This window comes from Neodiprion lecontei, chromosome 6 (assembly GCF_021901455.1).
Source record: "Neodiprion lecontei isolate iyNeoLeco1 chromosome 6, iyNeoLeco1.1, whole genome shotgun sequence".
NCBI lineage: Eukaryota > Metazoa > Arthropoda > Insecta > Hymenoptera > Diprionidae > Neodiprion > Neodiprion lecontei.
This window is the reverse complement of record NC_060265.1, coordinates 2,370,550-2,385,840: the sequence shown is the minus strand read 5'-3', so window position 1 is coordinate 2,385,840 and position 15,291 is coordinate 2,370,550. Positions and strand designations below refer to the sequence as shown.

At 44.8% G+C, this 15,291-nt stretch overlaps 3 protein-coding genes across 5 annotated transcripts; 1 reads left to right on the top strand and 2 right to left on the bottom strand.

The window, feature by feature from the left end:
• Window positions 1-589: 589 nt before the first annotated feature.
• Window positions 590-4,752, bottom strand: LOC107219328 (ras-related and estrogen-regulated growth inhibitor-like protein). Of its 3 annotated transcripts, none has more exons than XM_046742446.1 (4): window positions 4,668-4,752; window positions 1,713-1,935; window positions 1,369-1,555; window positions 590-1,296 (listed from the first exon to the last, which is right to left on the bottom strand). In XM_046742446.1, exons 1-4 carry the CDS (start codon window positions 4,744-4,746, stop codon window positions 1,114-1,116), a joined length of 672 nt encoding a protein of 223 aa, XP_046598402.1. In that variant the 5' UTR covers window positions 4,747-4,752; the 3' UTR covers window positions 590-1,113. The 3 variants fall into 3 exon arrangements, with proteins under 3 accessions (XP_046598402.1, XP_046598403.1, XP_015513011.1); XM_046742447.1 differs by lacking the exon at window positions 4,668-4,752 and adding an exon at window positions 3,827-4,402; XM_015657525.2 differs by lacking the exon at window positions 4,668-4,752 and adding an exon at window positions 2,618-2,744.
• Window positions 4,753-5,369: 617 nt separating this feature from the next.
• On the top strand, window positions 5,370-10,947 carry LOC107219339 (insulin-like growth factor I). The gene is made up of 3 exons (XM_046742445.1): window positions 5,370-7,908; window positions 8,059-8,269; window positions 9,384-10,947. Exons 1-3 carry the CDS (start codon window positions 7,511-7,513, stop codon window positions 9,555-9,557), a joined length of 783 nt encoding a protein of 260 aa, XP_046598401.1. The 5' UTR covers window positions 5,370-7,510; the 3' UTR covers window positions 9,558-10,947.
• LOC107219340 lies at window positions 10,586-12,434 on the bottom strand. The gene is made up of 2 exons (XM_015657537.2): window positions 12,161-12,434; window positions 10,586-12,087 (listed from the first exon to the last, which is right to left on the bottom strand). The coding sequence occupies exons 1-2, from the start codon at window positions 12,410-12,412 to the stop codon at window positions 11,887-11,889; spliced, it is 453 nt and encodes a 150-aa protein (XP_015513023.1). The 5' UTR covers window positions 12,413-12,434; the 3' UTR covers window positions 10,586-11,886.
• Window positions 12,435-15,291: the final 2,857 nt, after the last annotated feature.

Below are 15,291 nucleotides of genomic sequence, written 5' to 3'. Positions count from 1 at the left end.
CGACGTGGAAGGGTCTGTCGACGGGCTTTGCTCTAGTTCTTATACCCCGATGCCGGATGCGAGATCAGTGGGGTGGAAAGTTGCATGAGCGTCGGGGGTTGCGGAGAGGGTGCCACTCAAATTGGCACGGTATCCCGGAGCCGTGGGAGAAAGGCAAACAGCAAACAAACCGCGGTTCGAATTGCGGCCTCGATTGAGGCTGTAAATCGTCGCGGAGTGTCCTCCCGGCTGACCCAGGGGATGAGGATCGTCACCCTGCGAGCGAATAGGTTCTGGACGGAATTACATTTCGTCGGTATCCCTTAATACTCGGGTCTTCTATCACCCCGCACTTAATCGCAGTACAACGACGGGACGGATGTAATTGTCGGCTCTCACTGATCCAAGATCCGAAAATAAACTCATTCATGCAATCAGACCTGGTTCGTTCATTCATCAGCGTGGTGAAAATATCTTGCAAGGTGACTCGACGATTTGGGATCGTTACCACATCACTTCTAGTCACTTCACCGATCAATCGTTATGAATTGTATGTTCGCAGTGGGATTCATTGGATTTCTTATCCGCAGTTGTAATCGGTTCGCCCATTTTTTAACAAGCCCGTTAAGATATGTCTGATGAAACATCACTTCGTGAAAACGATAAGAAATTGAGACGATCCGTCGAACATGCGAAATTTTTTCATACTTCATACAAGTCACGTTACGGATCAGCCGTTCGTTGCACGAATGTCACTATGTTTGCAGTACACTCTGCATGCAACCGTACGATCCGATAAATTCCCACGCGGTTATTCACAGTTGTACGAGCCTGATAGGGATAATATACATACTATACGTAGACCTTATGTGGAGACTTGAAAGAATTTTTTTGATCAAGAGATTCAATTTTAAAACCCATCCATATACGTTTTATTTACGATACATACATATACATACATACATGGCGTCTTTTACATATCTATACATACTCACAACTTTGCGTACACATCGCAGACGTATATCAGAGTGTGCATCTCTCACGTGTAACATGTCTTGCAAAACAATAATACATCGTATACGTTAAAAAAAAAATAGATAAAAATTCGCGATTCTGGAGTATCTGTGAAAGATGCTAAGGGGGTGCACCGCGTGCAGAAATGCTAAGCCTTCGCCCTGGCGGCGGTACCGGAGGTCTTCTTAGGGCGTTGATGGACCCGTCGGTGGAAGCTCTTACCCGGAAAGGATTTCCCTGGACAGAACCGCCGGCTGCAGCCTCCGCGACGAGCCTCGAGACGTCGGAGAACATGACAGTGACCTGGAGAGATGAAGAAAAAAATAATGCAAAGGACGGAGCACGGTCTTTGGTATCTTAGAAGGCTTCCAGAACCTGGTCGACGGACTCTCTCGTCGATATCTCGTAGAAACCATGGGCCTCGATGTCGTCGGCACGACGACGACCCTCCCAGGCGGACACCATCCTCTCACCCGGAGAAGCGGCCAGGTCCGACTTGTTCCCGATCAGCAAGACCACCGGTGGCACCTTCCGTCCCCGTCTCGCATGGGTCACCAAAAATCTGGAGGATGGTAACGCGGTGATCGGGTCAATTTATGATCGAATTTAATATGAGAACAAAGGTGAATGTATAATGGCAAAAAAGGGACAAGGAAGTAGGAACTTGTTAATCAGGGTGTGTCGAAGTGACGGGTTAAAGTATAGTAGGAAGAAGGCACCTCAGCCGCGAAGTCTCGTCGAAGCTGACGCGGTCGCTGATGGAGTAGACGATTAGTATCGCGTCTGCCCATCGCAGTTTTGGCTCTGTAGGTGCTGGCGGATATCCCGAGGGATCGGCAATTTCCCACGAGCCAGTTGCCGCGTCTGTAAACTTGTAGATCCTCTCCGTAGTGCAGTCGTACTCTCCGATGAATCGGCGCGTTGCGAATCTTACCGCCAGCGCTGAAAAATTAGCCAATCGGGATAGCGATAATGAGAACCGCTGCTACACACTCAGGCCTTAAGGGATTAAGGGGGCACGATACCTAAGGCTAAACCAGAAAAAAGGCCGAATCTCAGTCCTGCAAGATGGTCTAATAGGTTAAATTTAAAAAGTGGTGACTCAACATCAAAGGTGACTAAGTTCGTATAGAATAGAATGGAATTTTTTTCCACATGTGTACAAAGTTCTCGAACTTCGTGCGCGAAATTCTTCGGACACGAATCTACCCGAAAATTTGAAAATCTGGGTACTATTTTGATAAATTTGATTTTGACAATTGGAAGGCCGTAAATTTCGAGGGCCTAAGGCTACAGCCTTTTTAATCTTACGGTTAATAAACTCTCTTTCCTCATTGGGTGGCGCCGTGTGACGTAACGACGCCCGAGTAGCCCGCGCGTTTAAAAGTAGACTAGACCTTGACATTTGACTCGCTTATTTTTTGTCCGATCGTTTCCTACGAAACCAGATGTTTCATTATTCGCTCGTCGCATTATTTATGATTTTTTTTATTCACGAAAAGTGGCGCGTCGCGGTTCGGTTATTACTGTACGCCGATATGCGATTATAAATAGAGCAACGTAACAGCGCAGCGGTGCTAAAGTGGAAGAGATGAAACGTCTGTTGCAACGACGACTCTCTCACCCGTCTTTCCGACGCCGGGCTGCCCGAGGAGGACTACGCGGATGGCTTTGCTGGCTACGTCGCGTATCCCGGATAGTCCAAGGCTCCAGGTGATCGGGGGCGTCATCTCTGGAGGTGCGAGAGACGGTCCGAGGAGTTGGACTATTCGGGTGAAACTGCTCGACGACAAGGCCTCTCTCCGGTAGTATATTGTTCCGGCGTACAACGAAGCCGGCAGGGCGTTTTATTATTCCTCACGATCGGAGCTATTGACCGAGATAACGCTGAACAGCCCCGGTGCTTACGACGCACCGTATAACTACTGTCAGGTAGATATAAATAGGTTCGCTAAAGCGAAACCTCCTCTCCCCGCCTTGGTATATAATCTGCAACGACGCTGTTATTAATTATTACTGTAAGTTCGGGGACGGTCAAGCAAGAGGTAAACATATACGTGAGCATGCTCCGTTACACATTGTAGTACACCCAGTCAAATCGTTGCCGCAAATCCTACCTGGAGTTTGGCAATTAGCTGATTTCTAGAGTCGTCGTAATACCGAGTGCATACAACCTTTTCACGACTTATTTCCAAAACAGAATCCTGTAAAGTACTTAGCATTAAGGTGCTTCGCAGAAAATGGCAGTTGTCTTAGAATTACAAGGCATGTTATCTAAATGTAGAAACACCGTAAAACCCCGTCCGAGTTGGAAAGCCTTTACTTCGTAATCTTTTTTCATATTGATGTGAAATGAAACTTTCATAATTTAATGCTACTCTTGTGAAGCATATTGTATTTTTGCCGAGAGATCGCTAAGGTTCTCTCACAGGTGGTCAAGGATCGGTATTGACATCGTTCGATGTACACGACATGGACGCGCAAGGAGACCAACGTTTCGTGCGGTTTAATTTACGCCTCGTATACGGTAACAGTGAGACTACCAGCAGCGAGCATCGGGTCTCATTAATCGATCGAAATACCAACTTGAAACTAATTCGCTCCGAACGTTCTTAGCGGGTGTTAAACCACCGTGGATAATATTTTCATGAATTTGAAGAGACTTCTGGAATTTTACAGGCGAAGCTAGCAAGTGGATTTTTATGAAAATTTATCAAATGAATCAACTCTTTCGCGGTTGGAAGTATGAAATGTTGAATAATCGAAAAAACAAACGTCATGACGAACTTTGGAACATATCTGTTGAATATAATTATACTTTTAATGTGTTTACGCATATTATTCTCTTCGATATAAACGCCCGACTTTTTCGCGACGCATCATCTACGATCTCCTTACACCCGTTGGTGCGAACGAAGAATCTGGAGTTGAGAGAATTCGTCCGTGATTTTCCTCGATAGCTGGTAGTGTGTTTGCACTCTGTGGTAGGGATAAAAAATCAAGTTTAGAGCAAGAATACACGATAAGGGGTTTAAACCAACCGACCAATCGAGATTTATTCTCGTCTCTCGTGATTCAAGCAAGTTCTCTGAACCCTGGGGGTCTGAACAATTGTTTCTGTCATTTTCCACGAGCAATATTGTCAACGATCAATGTCACTTTGTTGAAAGTTTTAAATAACAATGCAATGAACTTTAACAACTACGAGGAAATTGATAAACATTTCTGGTCCCTGCATGCGTTCTATACATATACGTATTATATACCACATAAGCATAACACAGATCTGTAATAAACACAAAATAAGTCTTGTATCAGATGCTCCTTTGAACTTGCTTCTGTAATCCGAGATAATGTTTTCCACTGTAATTCATCTATTATTAGACGGACAGCACAGTGTGATCGGAATCTTACAGCCTGCACCTATGTCATCTCACGATTCCGTTCTACATCAATTTGAACTCCTTGTCCTCCCTACAGCGCCGCGTTGGAAGGACAAGGATCTCCTCTTCTTCTTCTTCTACTCTTCTTGCCTTACGTCGGGCCCCCCGCGAGGTTATCGCTGACTGTGTACAAGCGAGAACCAGGACAAGACGAAATGGGCATAGTCCGCGGGTTGCTATCCAACAACGATTGATTGTTTGACCACAGTAAAATACATTATAGGTATGTACCTTGACGCGTCGCCGTCGTGCCAAAGAATACGTCAGCATCAGTGTGAGCGCAAGTTTGTACATCATTCGTGCACTGCATAAGCACACACACACACACACACACAAATGTCTACATGCTGCGTATCACTTATAGCTCGTGCTCCAGATAAATTTCTAAGGATTTTAGTTTATCCGTGATGTGATGCATGCGCAGTTACTCATCGTCGTAATCATGGATCCACGGGGAAAACGGCGCAAATTGACGACCTCAGACTTTCGGTTCTTTCTTTCTCCCGACTTCGCTACTTTAAGATCAACTTCATACAAAGCTCGCAATATTATGCAGCGTGTTCTATCGGTTGTTGGTTTGAAGATTGACCGGACGTTTATCGTAAGATTAGGATGTTTTCACCTCACTTCCGCGCTGTCCTCTGTAAACGCGCGAAGACCTGTGTCAGTTATTTGTAAATATTGTACGTGAGAGAAAGACGCGTTTATCGTCTGACGTCCACCGCCTCCCGCGTTGCAGTCTTCATTATAGGTGAAGTGTGACGACGATACATCACCCGCGGCCTATTACGAGCATTTAATCGAATCTATTGACGAACGGATGCGGCCGGATAACAATATATTCCGGTTATAATAGCTATCCGTGGGCCTTCGTGTGTCATATCGCGGTGAATAATGCGGGCATCGCGTTGGCGGACGATGATCGGACATCGTCTCAATTTGAGTAAATGTTGCGCACGTACGTATATACGCATGTACGTGCGATACACTTACCAAAGGGACGCGTGGTGGATATATGGACGCGGCTGTTATACTCTCGGCGAAAGCCCGATAAGATAAGACTCGTGTTGACGCTCGAAGGACAGCCGGCCGCGGATCTGAAAAAATGCTGTTTGGTAATTAATTCTGTTGTCGTGTTTACGTGTTTTCGTTACAGAGCAGAGGGAAACCTCGTCTCCCCTTCCTCTGCAGCTATCATCGCCGACCCGGACTCGGCACAGGGCATATCTTACGTCACGTTACGTTACGTTACGTTGCGTTGCGTCGCTGTTGTTTGTACACGCGTCCCGCTGCTGATCGCCGTGGCGCAAAGTGTTTTCCACGTTACAGTTTCTCCTCGATCATCATTTTTGCATCCCTGCAAGTTACGTGACACTGTTTCATCGAACGTCCGATACGGGGTTCCGTCTCCATTGGGTCGCCGGAACCCTGCATTTGTAGGGTGAAAAGTTTGAGAGGAATGAAAAGACGACGACGACCTTCCTAGACCTTCGTCGCGACGGAGAGACGAAGAGGAAATCGAGCGTGTCGCGTCCATCTCTGGAGATGTAAGAAGGGGGAGGAGGGATAGCTCCCGGCGAAACAACGACCCGCCGCAAGTATCAGCGATCTTCGGTCTCCGTCTCGATCGTCGTTGTCGTTTTCGTCGTTGTGGTCTCGTTGCCGTAACACATCGTATATTTACTCCGTATACCCGCGATATCGGGTACAATGATATATAAACGCGTGCATCGGTATTTCTATATTTAGAGCAGGAGATGTCGGATGCTAGACGCAAGGGTCAACAGCAGCGGCGCCTCCGCTCCCCCTTCTTCTCGACGCCGGCATAATCGCGCTGCGGTCGAACGCCTCGACGATCTTCTTGCGGGGCTTCCTGACGACCAGCGTCGTGCTCCGCAGGTGAACCGCGAGAACTCTCCCTCGGCCCCCGTCTTAACCGGGATGCCGGATGTCATTGACGACGGGAACTTGGCGACCTCGGGGGGCGTCGGGGGAGGAAAACTAGTCGCTCGCTTATCTCGACTCAGCGGCGGCAAAGTCTACACCGTAGAGTCCAGGAGCACAGAGGCCGCGAGCTAGGAGACCCGTACCTGCCAGTGGCAACGACGGCCGCGGCACCATCAACAAGCCTCCTGTCACTCTGTAATCTGCATTGTGCCACGAAGGAGGAGGAGGAAGCGGTGGTGTCCGCTTTCCGTCCGCGTGTATCCGTCAATAATATTCAAAGTTTGAAGAGGCCCGTGTCGAGGTGGTTGGGAGGGGGCTGGAGAAGCACCGACTTGGGACAATAATAGATGTACGTACGACGCAATGTGTATGTACGCACTTGCCGCAATTTGCGCGGAGCTGATAGTCCGTGACGAGTGGACTAATCGTCGGTTGGTCAGCGACCGGGGTGCGTGTCGTTAACGAAATATCGATTCTATCGGTCCGGCACTTTGCTCGGATCGCGAGGGGTTGGCGCGTACCAACTTTAGGGTGCTTGTCTCTTCCTCGGGGAACGGGAACCGCGGGATTAAGAAGAAGAGAAGAAGACCGAGGGGCAAGTGAACCGGGCGTCGGTTCGTCTTCCTTGTTCTTCTTTCCCCCCGTCTCGCCTCGCGAAATATATCGCGGAACAAAGCTGCGCTGGACGTTTGTAACAAATACGTTCATATAACGCGTAACAATAATCGCGTGTACGTTTATCGTAAATTGCGTTCTCGATAGTTGTAGAACGTCGTACGTAATACGCCGGTCTGCACCCGCTCTTCGTCTTCCAACAGCAACAGATTTCCCCACCACGACGCCGGGAGTGACCGTTCGGTGACCACAGTAAAATAAGGTCTTCGTAACGCCGTCGCGGAGTCCGGAGTCCGGAGTGATACGCACTGGGTGCCGGGGGTTTCGTCGGCTCGATCGCTTCGTCGATTCGCGTTGTCTGCCGCGGTGCTCAGACTCGGCTGCGAGAGGTGTGGTAATAAACACGGGGTTCTTTTCCTCGTCGGTTTCGCCCCCCGCCCCCACCCCCCACTCGAGACCGCCCGGTACAGGTATAAAAGGACTTCTCGAGCCCAAAGGCTCCGAGAACAACGATGCCGGGCGAAAGGACGAGGAGTCCTCGAGCAACGGGCATCGCGTCGATGTCCGTGGTGCTTCTGGCGCTTACGGTCCTTCTTCAGCTGCTGCTGGTCAACGAGAGCGAGGCCAGGCCCTCCCACATGACGTTCAGACTCTGCTCCAGGAGCCTCAGCGACGCGCTGTACCTCGTCTGCAAGGATAGCGGATTCAACGAACCCTTCTCCTACTCGGGGGAGGACAACGACGAAGAGGACAGACGGCCCGTCCCCAGCACCGGGCCCCGAAGATTGGGTCTGGTGCAGGAGTGCTGCCACCGGTACTGCAGCCTGGAACACCTGCAACGTTACTGCAAACCCCTTCCTCAGACGACGATGAGAGGAGAGGATCCAGCCTCCCAGGGAAATTCCATTGGGTACGTTTTTCTCAGATCTCTTCGTCGCGGCGACGAGTTGCATGGTTTTTAGTGTGCGTTGCGCGACGGTTTCTCACAGAGACGTGAAATCACGTTTTCCGATCGATTTAACGGCCCCTTGTTACGGTGGTAAAAATACGTTTTTCGCAGATCGCAGCTACCTCAGACACCCTATAAAATAGTCAATCTACCGTACTCTACGGTTAAGGAGATGCCGATCGCGAAAGATCAGCTCGCCTCTAATGCCGCTCGTCTACCGAGACGGAAACGGCGAAAAAACGCACGGCAGAAACATGCAAAGGCCTGTTCTTGCCACGGGCCGAAACGCCGGAAACAACGAATTCGCACGCGGTGGCGAAAGGTGTTTTTAATTTCTCGTTCATCGATCCCTAGACCGCACATCCCCCCTATCGAGTGGAAATGTTTTCTCAACATTAATCTGAACCAGATATGTGACAGTTTCTCAATAACACCGGAAAGTTCGTGTTCGAAACATTGTTACCGTTTCTTGAGGAAAGTTTGTAAAACATTTGAAAATTCTTTTCCAAGATTCAGGGGAAACATTTTCACCAGGGCTGTAGTTTATTTTAGTTCATTTTCACGTGTACGTAGAAAGAAATGCCCGTTGGAAAATTCACTGACTATCCGTAACAGATGTATCGTCGCGTACATCTCGCACCGTTTTATTCAGTCACATGTATAGTATATAGTATATTCTAGTTCGTGAGCACCTAATGTAGTTTATTACAATTCGGTAGCTTGTGTTATGCACGTCATTGCGATATCAGTGGGGCTTGGAACCGAGGGTTTTACACTATATACAAATAAACTTTAGTTAAGGCAAATTGGTCATCGAATACGTATTATATATTTATTGCCGTGTGCATTGTTTATTGTGATCTTATGCATATTTGACGTTGGCATTCTTCCAAAGAATTTTGATAGCTATGTAAATTCTGAGCTATCGTAAAATTAAGCTTTGAAATATTCTGATCGATTTCTTTTGCAATTAGACCTACTGTTTCGTAAAATATTTAACTGGCACGTTGCACTGCTAAATTTAGTAACGGTATTTTTTACACATATATGGATTCCATTTTTGCGTTACCGGAACATGCAAACTTACAAAGACAATAATACCATACTTACATAAGAGATGCTTGCGGCTCTGTTGACGCTGCATACTGCCCGTAAAATGCGAGTTAATACTGTGTTAAAAATGTTAAATCAATTAACTTGTTCAGTTGTTCCCTCGATTTTTCAATGTTGAAAGATCTGACGCCATTTCCGATCACGATTTCCATTATAAATTATTATCCTCTCCGTAGTGAAAAATTTTCGTAACGATGCACGGATTTTCATCACTCACGTCAATTACCTGTATAATTTTACCACATTCGCACGCCTCTTCGCTTTGCGTGTCGCCGCTTAAATCGGTGTTTGCAATTAGTCAAAAATTGGATTTTTCCCCGCAGGTATCCAGAGAAACGGTGATTCCATTGGTGCCAGCCTTCCAGGTCGGCACAACGTCGCCGGAACCGATCGACTCGATCGTTATTTTCCCGTTCAAGTCCGAGCTCAGCCTCGGACGGATCGACGGCCCCGTTCTGGGCCCAGAGAAGAGGGATCAGCTTCGCCAATCGCGATGACCCGTCGATAGTAGAGGGTTGCGGACTGCGGGGTGATCAGGGACAAAGGGTCGTTGAAAACGGGAGTGACCCTTAAGCCGAAGGATACTCATGGCATACGCATACGAACATTTGAGCATACATATCTATATTAGGGTGTGTCAATTAGAATTACATTAGGGCGCAATTTTTTTTTTTTTTTTTGTTCAACACCCCAAAAAGTCTTTAGTTCGCATCTAAAAACAAATCCTCGCGCAAGGGGAGCGCTGTCAACAAATATTTAGAGGTAGCTCAACGACATTGACGTTTTCCCATTTAATCAACATGGGGAAAAAATTTTTTTTTCACTATTATTGGTTCTCCCAAGTTTGATTAAATCGTACGGTATTTTCCCTATAGGGTTTTATAGGAAATCGAATTCTCTACAAACAACGTCTCTTGAATTTTGTCTGTAAAATCAACGGCTTACGAGTAATTGATGTGCAAACTTAATTTTATATTTGGCTTGCTTGTGACGTTGAATAAATAATAATCTAACAGCCGAAGTTTGTTATTCATCAATCCTACGACAACATTTATTCTTATCGACGTTTCTTCATAAAAAGTTATTGAAAAATCAGTTATTTTTATAAAATCATTATTTGACAACAACTCTGACATACATATTTTCGTAGAAAATTAAGCTTGCACATCAATTACTCGCAAGCCGTTGATTTTACAGACAAAAGTCAAGAGACGTTGTTTGTAGAGAATTCGATTTCCTATAAAACCCTATAGGGAAAATACCGTACGATTTAATCAGACTTGGGAGAACCAATAATAGTGAAAAAAAAAAAAAATATCGCCCTAAAATGACACACCCTAATCTATATATTATATACGTAACCATGTAATTTTTTAACAATGTAACGTGCAATTACACCCCCGTATCTCGCAGCAAATTCTCGAAGCGAGTCTCTCGCACTAACCGAAGGTGCGGATAATCGTCTCGAATGTACGATGAACATGTTCCATCATTCGCGGTGTAAGCTGCGCGGATGGTATTTTTGCAATGCTATATCCGCTTCGATACTCTACTCAACCAATGATCTCATTAAATTATTTTACCTAGGCTAGGCTGTAGCGTAATACATTAATTGTACTGTGATTAAACATCACACGACTAAGGACTATTGAAATATTCTGTATGATATACCGTGTTCTTATACACACCTATAACGCATACGTCGGTTGTGTAAGATTAATATTTTATTGATGTATAAGATGGAGAATAATTCATGTTAATGTAAATCACGATTCTCCGATAAATTACATTGTGTGTGTATGGTGTTTTTACTTGAGAATTTGACAAACCACTTCGGAAATCTATTGTGATGTAATTTTTTAAAAATAAAACCAATCTTTCACTTAATCGACGATTCATTTAATTCCCATTCGATAATAATTGTGGATTTCAGGCTCAAAGGATTACCGATGACACGAATGAGCTCGAATTTTTACGCTTCATGTTTTTCTTGACTGCAAAAACATTTCGCTTTTGCGATCGAGAATATTGAGATAAATTTGATCAAAACGCTGGAGCTAAATCAACATGCCAATATATTTCGGTTATACACGATTACAAACGGCACTTGCCAATTTTCGAGACTCATTCAACACTGAAGAAAAATTACGGCAAGGATAGTTCGGTCATGATATCGCCGTCGACAAACGTCCAAGAATTCTGACAATTTATCGTGCGCAACTTTTAGCTCAAGCCTATATCACTTTTAACACATTTTTAAAATAAACGGATCCACAGAAACTTGATTATTTATAGAATGTCGTACCGAAGTGATTTCTTTGCCTTCAATGGTATATTCATCGCACTTGAGATATATACAGGGTGGATGACTTTCACCTTCAGGGGTTTCCACTTGGCCCACCGAGCTCTAACGGATGGGTAAATACATCATATATGTATATATATGCATAGTGTCTGAAAACGTGTGGAAATTCGATGCAAGGCAAGTAATTATTACATACGCGTATGCAGTGAATATAATAGTAAGCACACATAGGATACAGGTGTAAATACGCAAGTTGTAGGTGTATAACGTGTACGTCGTACAATAGGTAATATAATCGAGTAATCGATCCGCGGTGTCGTTGAACAAACGCGTGAGAGAACAACAATCGTTCCATTTTCAAACATACGCCGTGCGATGTTCACAAAGAAAAGGTGTTAAATCGCCCACTCATATCACGCTGTTTTGTATTTTTCTATGCATGAGACGAGAGCGCGAAATGGAAGAGCATCGGCCAGGCGACACGTGTTTCCCGCATATCGTATTACCGCCCTGCCGACGATTCAGGGGCAATTTATCATATTGTCGGAAGCGATGCAATCCCTCCGGAGATTGTCGCTGCAGCACCTTGCCGCCAGTCCGTTCATCATCTTCACGAACTGTTGCTTGTTCCTGGCGGCCCGAGGACTGCGAGCCGCCAAGTCCTCGAAGAGCTGATTCATGTCCTCGTCGCTCAATCCAAAGCCCAGATCGTCCCCCGACACCTGCCGATTGTTTTCTTCGTGAATAAGGAAGGATTAATTGACAAACGGAAGAGAAAATTCAAGCCGCACTCACCGGGGATACAAAACGGAACTGCGGATCAGCCGGGACTTCCGGTACCTGCCGCTTCGCCCTGACTTCGTAGCCGGATATGCAGTACTTGATCCACTCGTTTCGCACCTTGGTTTTGCAGTCGTAAATTTCCGCGTCGGCGTCGGCGAGGTGAAAAACGCAGAGGAAAACGCATAGCAGCACGACACCCGACGGGCGGGTTTTTCTCCTAGACGAGAACCGCATCGCGCCGCTCGCCGACGCTGCTCGGTCCATTGCGGTGGAAACTGACGGGGCGCCACGGATCTCGCCTGCATTTATCCTCCGCACCTTATCGAGGACGTGTCGAACTCTGGGAAAGCGAAACCCTGGTTTTCCCCCGTACCTATCGCGTGACGGGAAAAACTCGGCGAAGCCGAGGCACGCGCGAGGTGGAGAATTAGAATCAGGGATTTAATTCTATCCAGAATTTGGAGTGCAGAAGGAGTCTGTGTTTATCCGAAACATCGATTCTACGTTTTAATGTTGTTTACGTTAATTTTGTCGTCGATTGATAACGTGTTTTTGGTTTACATAAAGCTCGGGCAAAATTGCGCGGCGTATCGGGCGTGATAATTGGAGGGAGATAATGACCGACATGTAATATCGCGAATCGGGGGTCACTGATGTGTTTAATTTGTTTGCCATTCACGTCGCATCCCACGCGTATTACGTGTTTTTAACAGTCGGAGAATCATAATAATTTTGTGTACGTACACGTATACCTATAAATTGCGACGATGCCGTGGGATGACGGTTGAAATTCCACCGCGTTTACGTACCGCACATGTGATTATTTATCTGTGGAATGAAAACAATTTTAATGCGATTCAACTTCTCACGTTCACTGCGACAAGGTGTTCAGGCTCTTTCTTGGAACGGGCACCGAATGCCCCAGATTAGTAGAAATTATTCTTCGATATTGCTGCATGCGGGGGAAAGGCACATGTGTATTCTATGTATATGTTCTTGTGCGTTTATGTATATCATACGTGTTCTTCTCCTAAAACAATTTTCTCGACGCAAAAATTGTGTACTTATGCCGACGGTGTGCGGAAGATATTCGGCATTCCATTCGCTAAATAATCACATCGTATCAAACTCAAAACTTGAACGCATTTACAACATTACGACAGTTATCGCCCTAGTCTATCGTCTGGTATGTGAATTAGAAAATAAATTCATATTATACACGTACAGCATACATTGAGAAAAACTTGACGTAAAAATGTGCTGTTATGAACATGATATACTATATAAATATATATTACCCATCTATTACGAGGCTGCACAAAATCACATGTCAACTATTATGGAAATAAGTATGTACTTATTGAGCGATAAATTGTAACCTTTACTTTTTGTCGATCAGATTGTCAATGAAAGATTGAAGTGTTACATATACTGTTGCATAGATTAAACTTAATGTGTACACGTGATCGAGTCCGATAAGAAGAACCATGGACCAAAGTGGTATGCGTCGACGTCAAGAGGTTATATCAGTCATTTGGAGAATCAAATTTCTATTTCAACTTGTTTGCAAGTCCTAGGAAAGCATATATGCACGTGTGAACGTTATATGGTTGTATGTATGATTATGTGCTTGAGAAAATGCGATGAATTCTTGGTCAATGTCGGCAGGGTATCGTCAAAACTAAACGACCTATGATCCGATCGGCCCTGTTTCTGCACGTATTTTCAATCTAATTCAAACAATCCCTGAAAGATTGTATGTTTTCACAGTAAGAACATTGTCAATATAAGTCAAGACACATCACGTCGTTACAGACGTATGTTTATGTGTGACTGGTGGTTTCTCCGATTTGATGAGCAGTAAATTACTTATTTGAAGAGATGATCAAAATAGCTGTGTAGTGTGGAGAGCAAAGTGTGTGTGCACAGTCCGTTTTACTTTATAATCGAAGGATCCCGGCTTTTGGATGAACGAAGATTTCGAATTCAGCAAATCCGAGAAAACTTACGAGCGGTGAGAAGAAATACAGATGGATTTATGAAAACCCTACTGAAAATCGTCATGTCCAGAATCATATAATGTTTTGAAAGAATTGAGCGTATAATTTGTTGCATGATTTATTTTGTAAATTCAACAATATACGCCAGAAATCACATAAAGAATTGAAAAAGCACAAATCATATAATAAACTACGCGAATTTTGATGATTCGTGCTTTTGTAATTTATGACGTGATTTCTCACATATTTCATCCAATTTACAAAATAAATCGTGTAATAAATAATACGCGGCCGATATTATTGGCAGCCCATATTTTATTGGATGGAAGAATGAGACTGCGTCCTCATTCCTCGCTACTATACATAGGTATGTGGACCATATTAGTAGAGAAAAACGATCTGTGACACCGTTTGTCGAGGACATCAGCATGCACGAAGAAGCGAGCTGTACGTAATAATAGGTTCGGAAAACGATACGTCGATTACTGCACGACGTTGTAGTGTAAGAATGAAAGTGAGTAGGTATATAACGAAAATCGTAGATTTCTGAGCCACCAATGCGATGTTACTTGGTGAAACCACTATTTTATGAATTCTTGAGGTGCCAACGAATTCGTGGAGAGATTCATGCTGAGATACTGAACTTGATTCGGTTCTACGTAGCGTCAACATGACTCTGCTATATAAACGGGTGCGCATAGTCCAAAGTCGCCGCTACCAGCAAATCAGAAGTTGAAGCCAAAACACATGATGTTTATGTCGGGAGAAAAGACGACAGATTCATAGTTACATAGGTGCAATTTCTATTTGATTATTCAATATGCCTTGATTCTGGTACAAGTGCTTGATTGTCAGTGTGTCGTAATAGAACATGTCGACGGATAAAATCGGAGTGAAAGTAGTAAAACATTAGAAATGCTATGATTTGGAATTTCACAGAACATCAATATGCTAAATTAGGAAAAAGGTGTGCGGTATACATAACCTTGGGCAGGACATGTGAATTACATTCTAAGTTAGTAATGATATGACCTGTAAGACGCAGCTTAATCGATATGCGGACACATGTAACATACCTATGCCAGGATATGATATATGCAGATATGTATAATGGATGATTTGTATTGTATTGTCTCTACTTTA

Excerpts from the sequence above, each read along its gene's own strand:
- LOC107219328 (XM_015657525.2), bottom strand. The coding sequence starts at position 2,723 with ATGACGCCCCCGATCACCTGGAGCCTTGGACTATCCGGGATACGCGAC. Across the intron at positions 1,936-2,617 it reads GCCCGGCGTCGGAAAGACGG|CGCTGGCGGTAAGATTCGCA; the intron begins GTGAGAGAGTCG and ends CTAATTTTTCAG. Across the intron at positions 1,556-1,712 it reads GACGAGACTTCGCGGCTGAG|ATTTTTGGTGACCCATGCGA; the intron begins GTGCCTTCTTCC and ends ACCATCCTCCAG.
- LOC107219339 (XM_046742445.1), top strand. The coding sequence starts at position 7,511 with ATGCCGGGCGAAAGGACGAGGAGTCCTCGAGCAACGGGCATCGCGTCG. Across the intron at positions 7,909-8,058 it reads TCCCAGGGAAATTCCATTGG|ATCGCAGCTACCTCAGACAC; the intron begins GTACGTTTTTCT and ends CGTTTTTCGCAG. Across the intron at positions 8,270-9,383 it reads TTCGCACGCGGTGGCGAAAG|GTATCCAGAGAAACGGTGAT; the intron begins GTGTTTTTAATT and ends TTTTCCCCGCAG.
- LOC107219340 (XM_015657537.2), bottom strand. The coding sequence starts at position 12,412 with ATGGACCGAGCAGCGTCGGCGAGCGGCGCGATGCGGTTCTCGTCTAGG. Across the intron at positions 12,088-12,160 it reads AGTTCCGTTTTGTATCCCCG|GTGTCGGGGGACGATCTGGG; the intron begins GTGAGTGCGGCT and ends AACAATCGGCAG.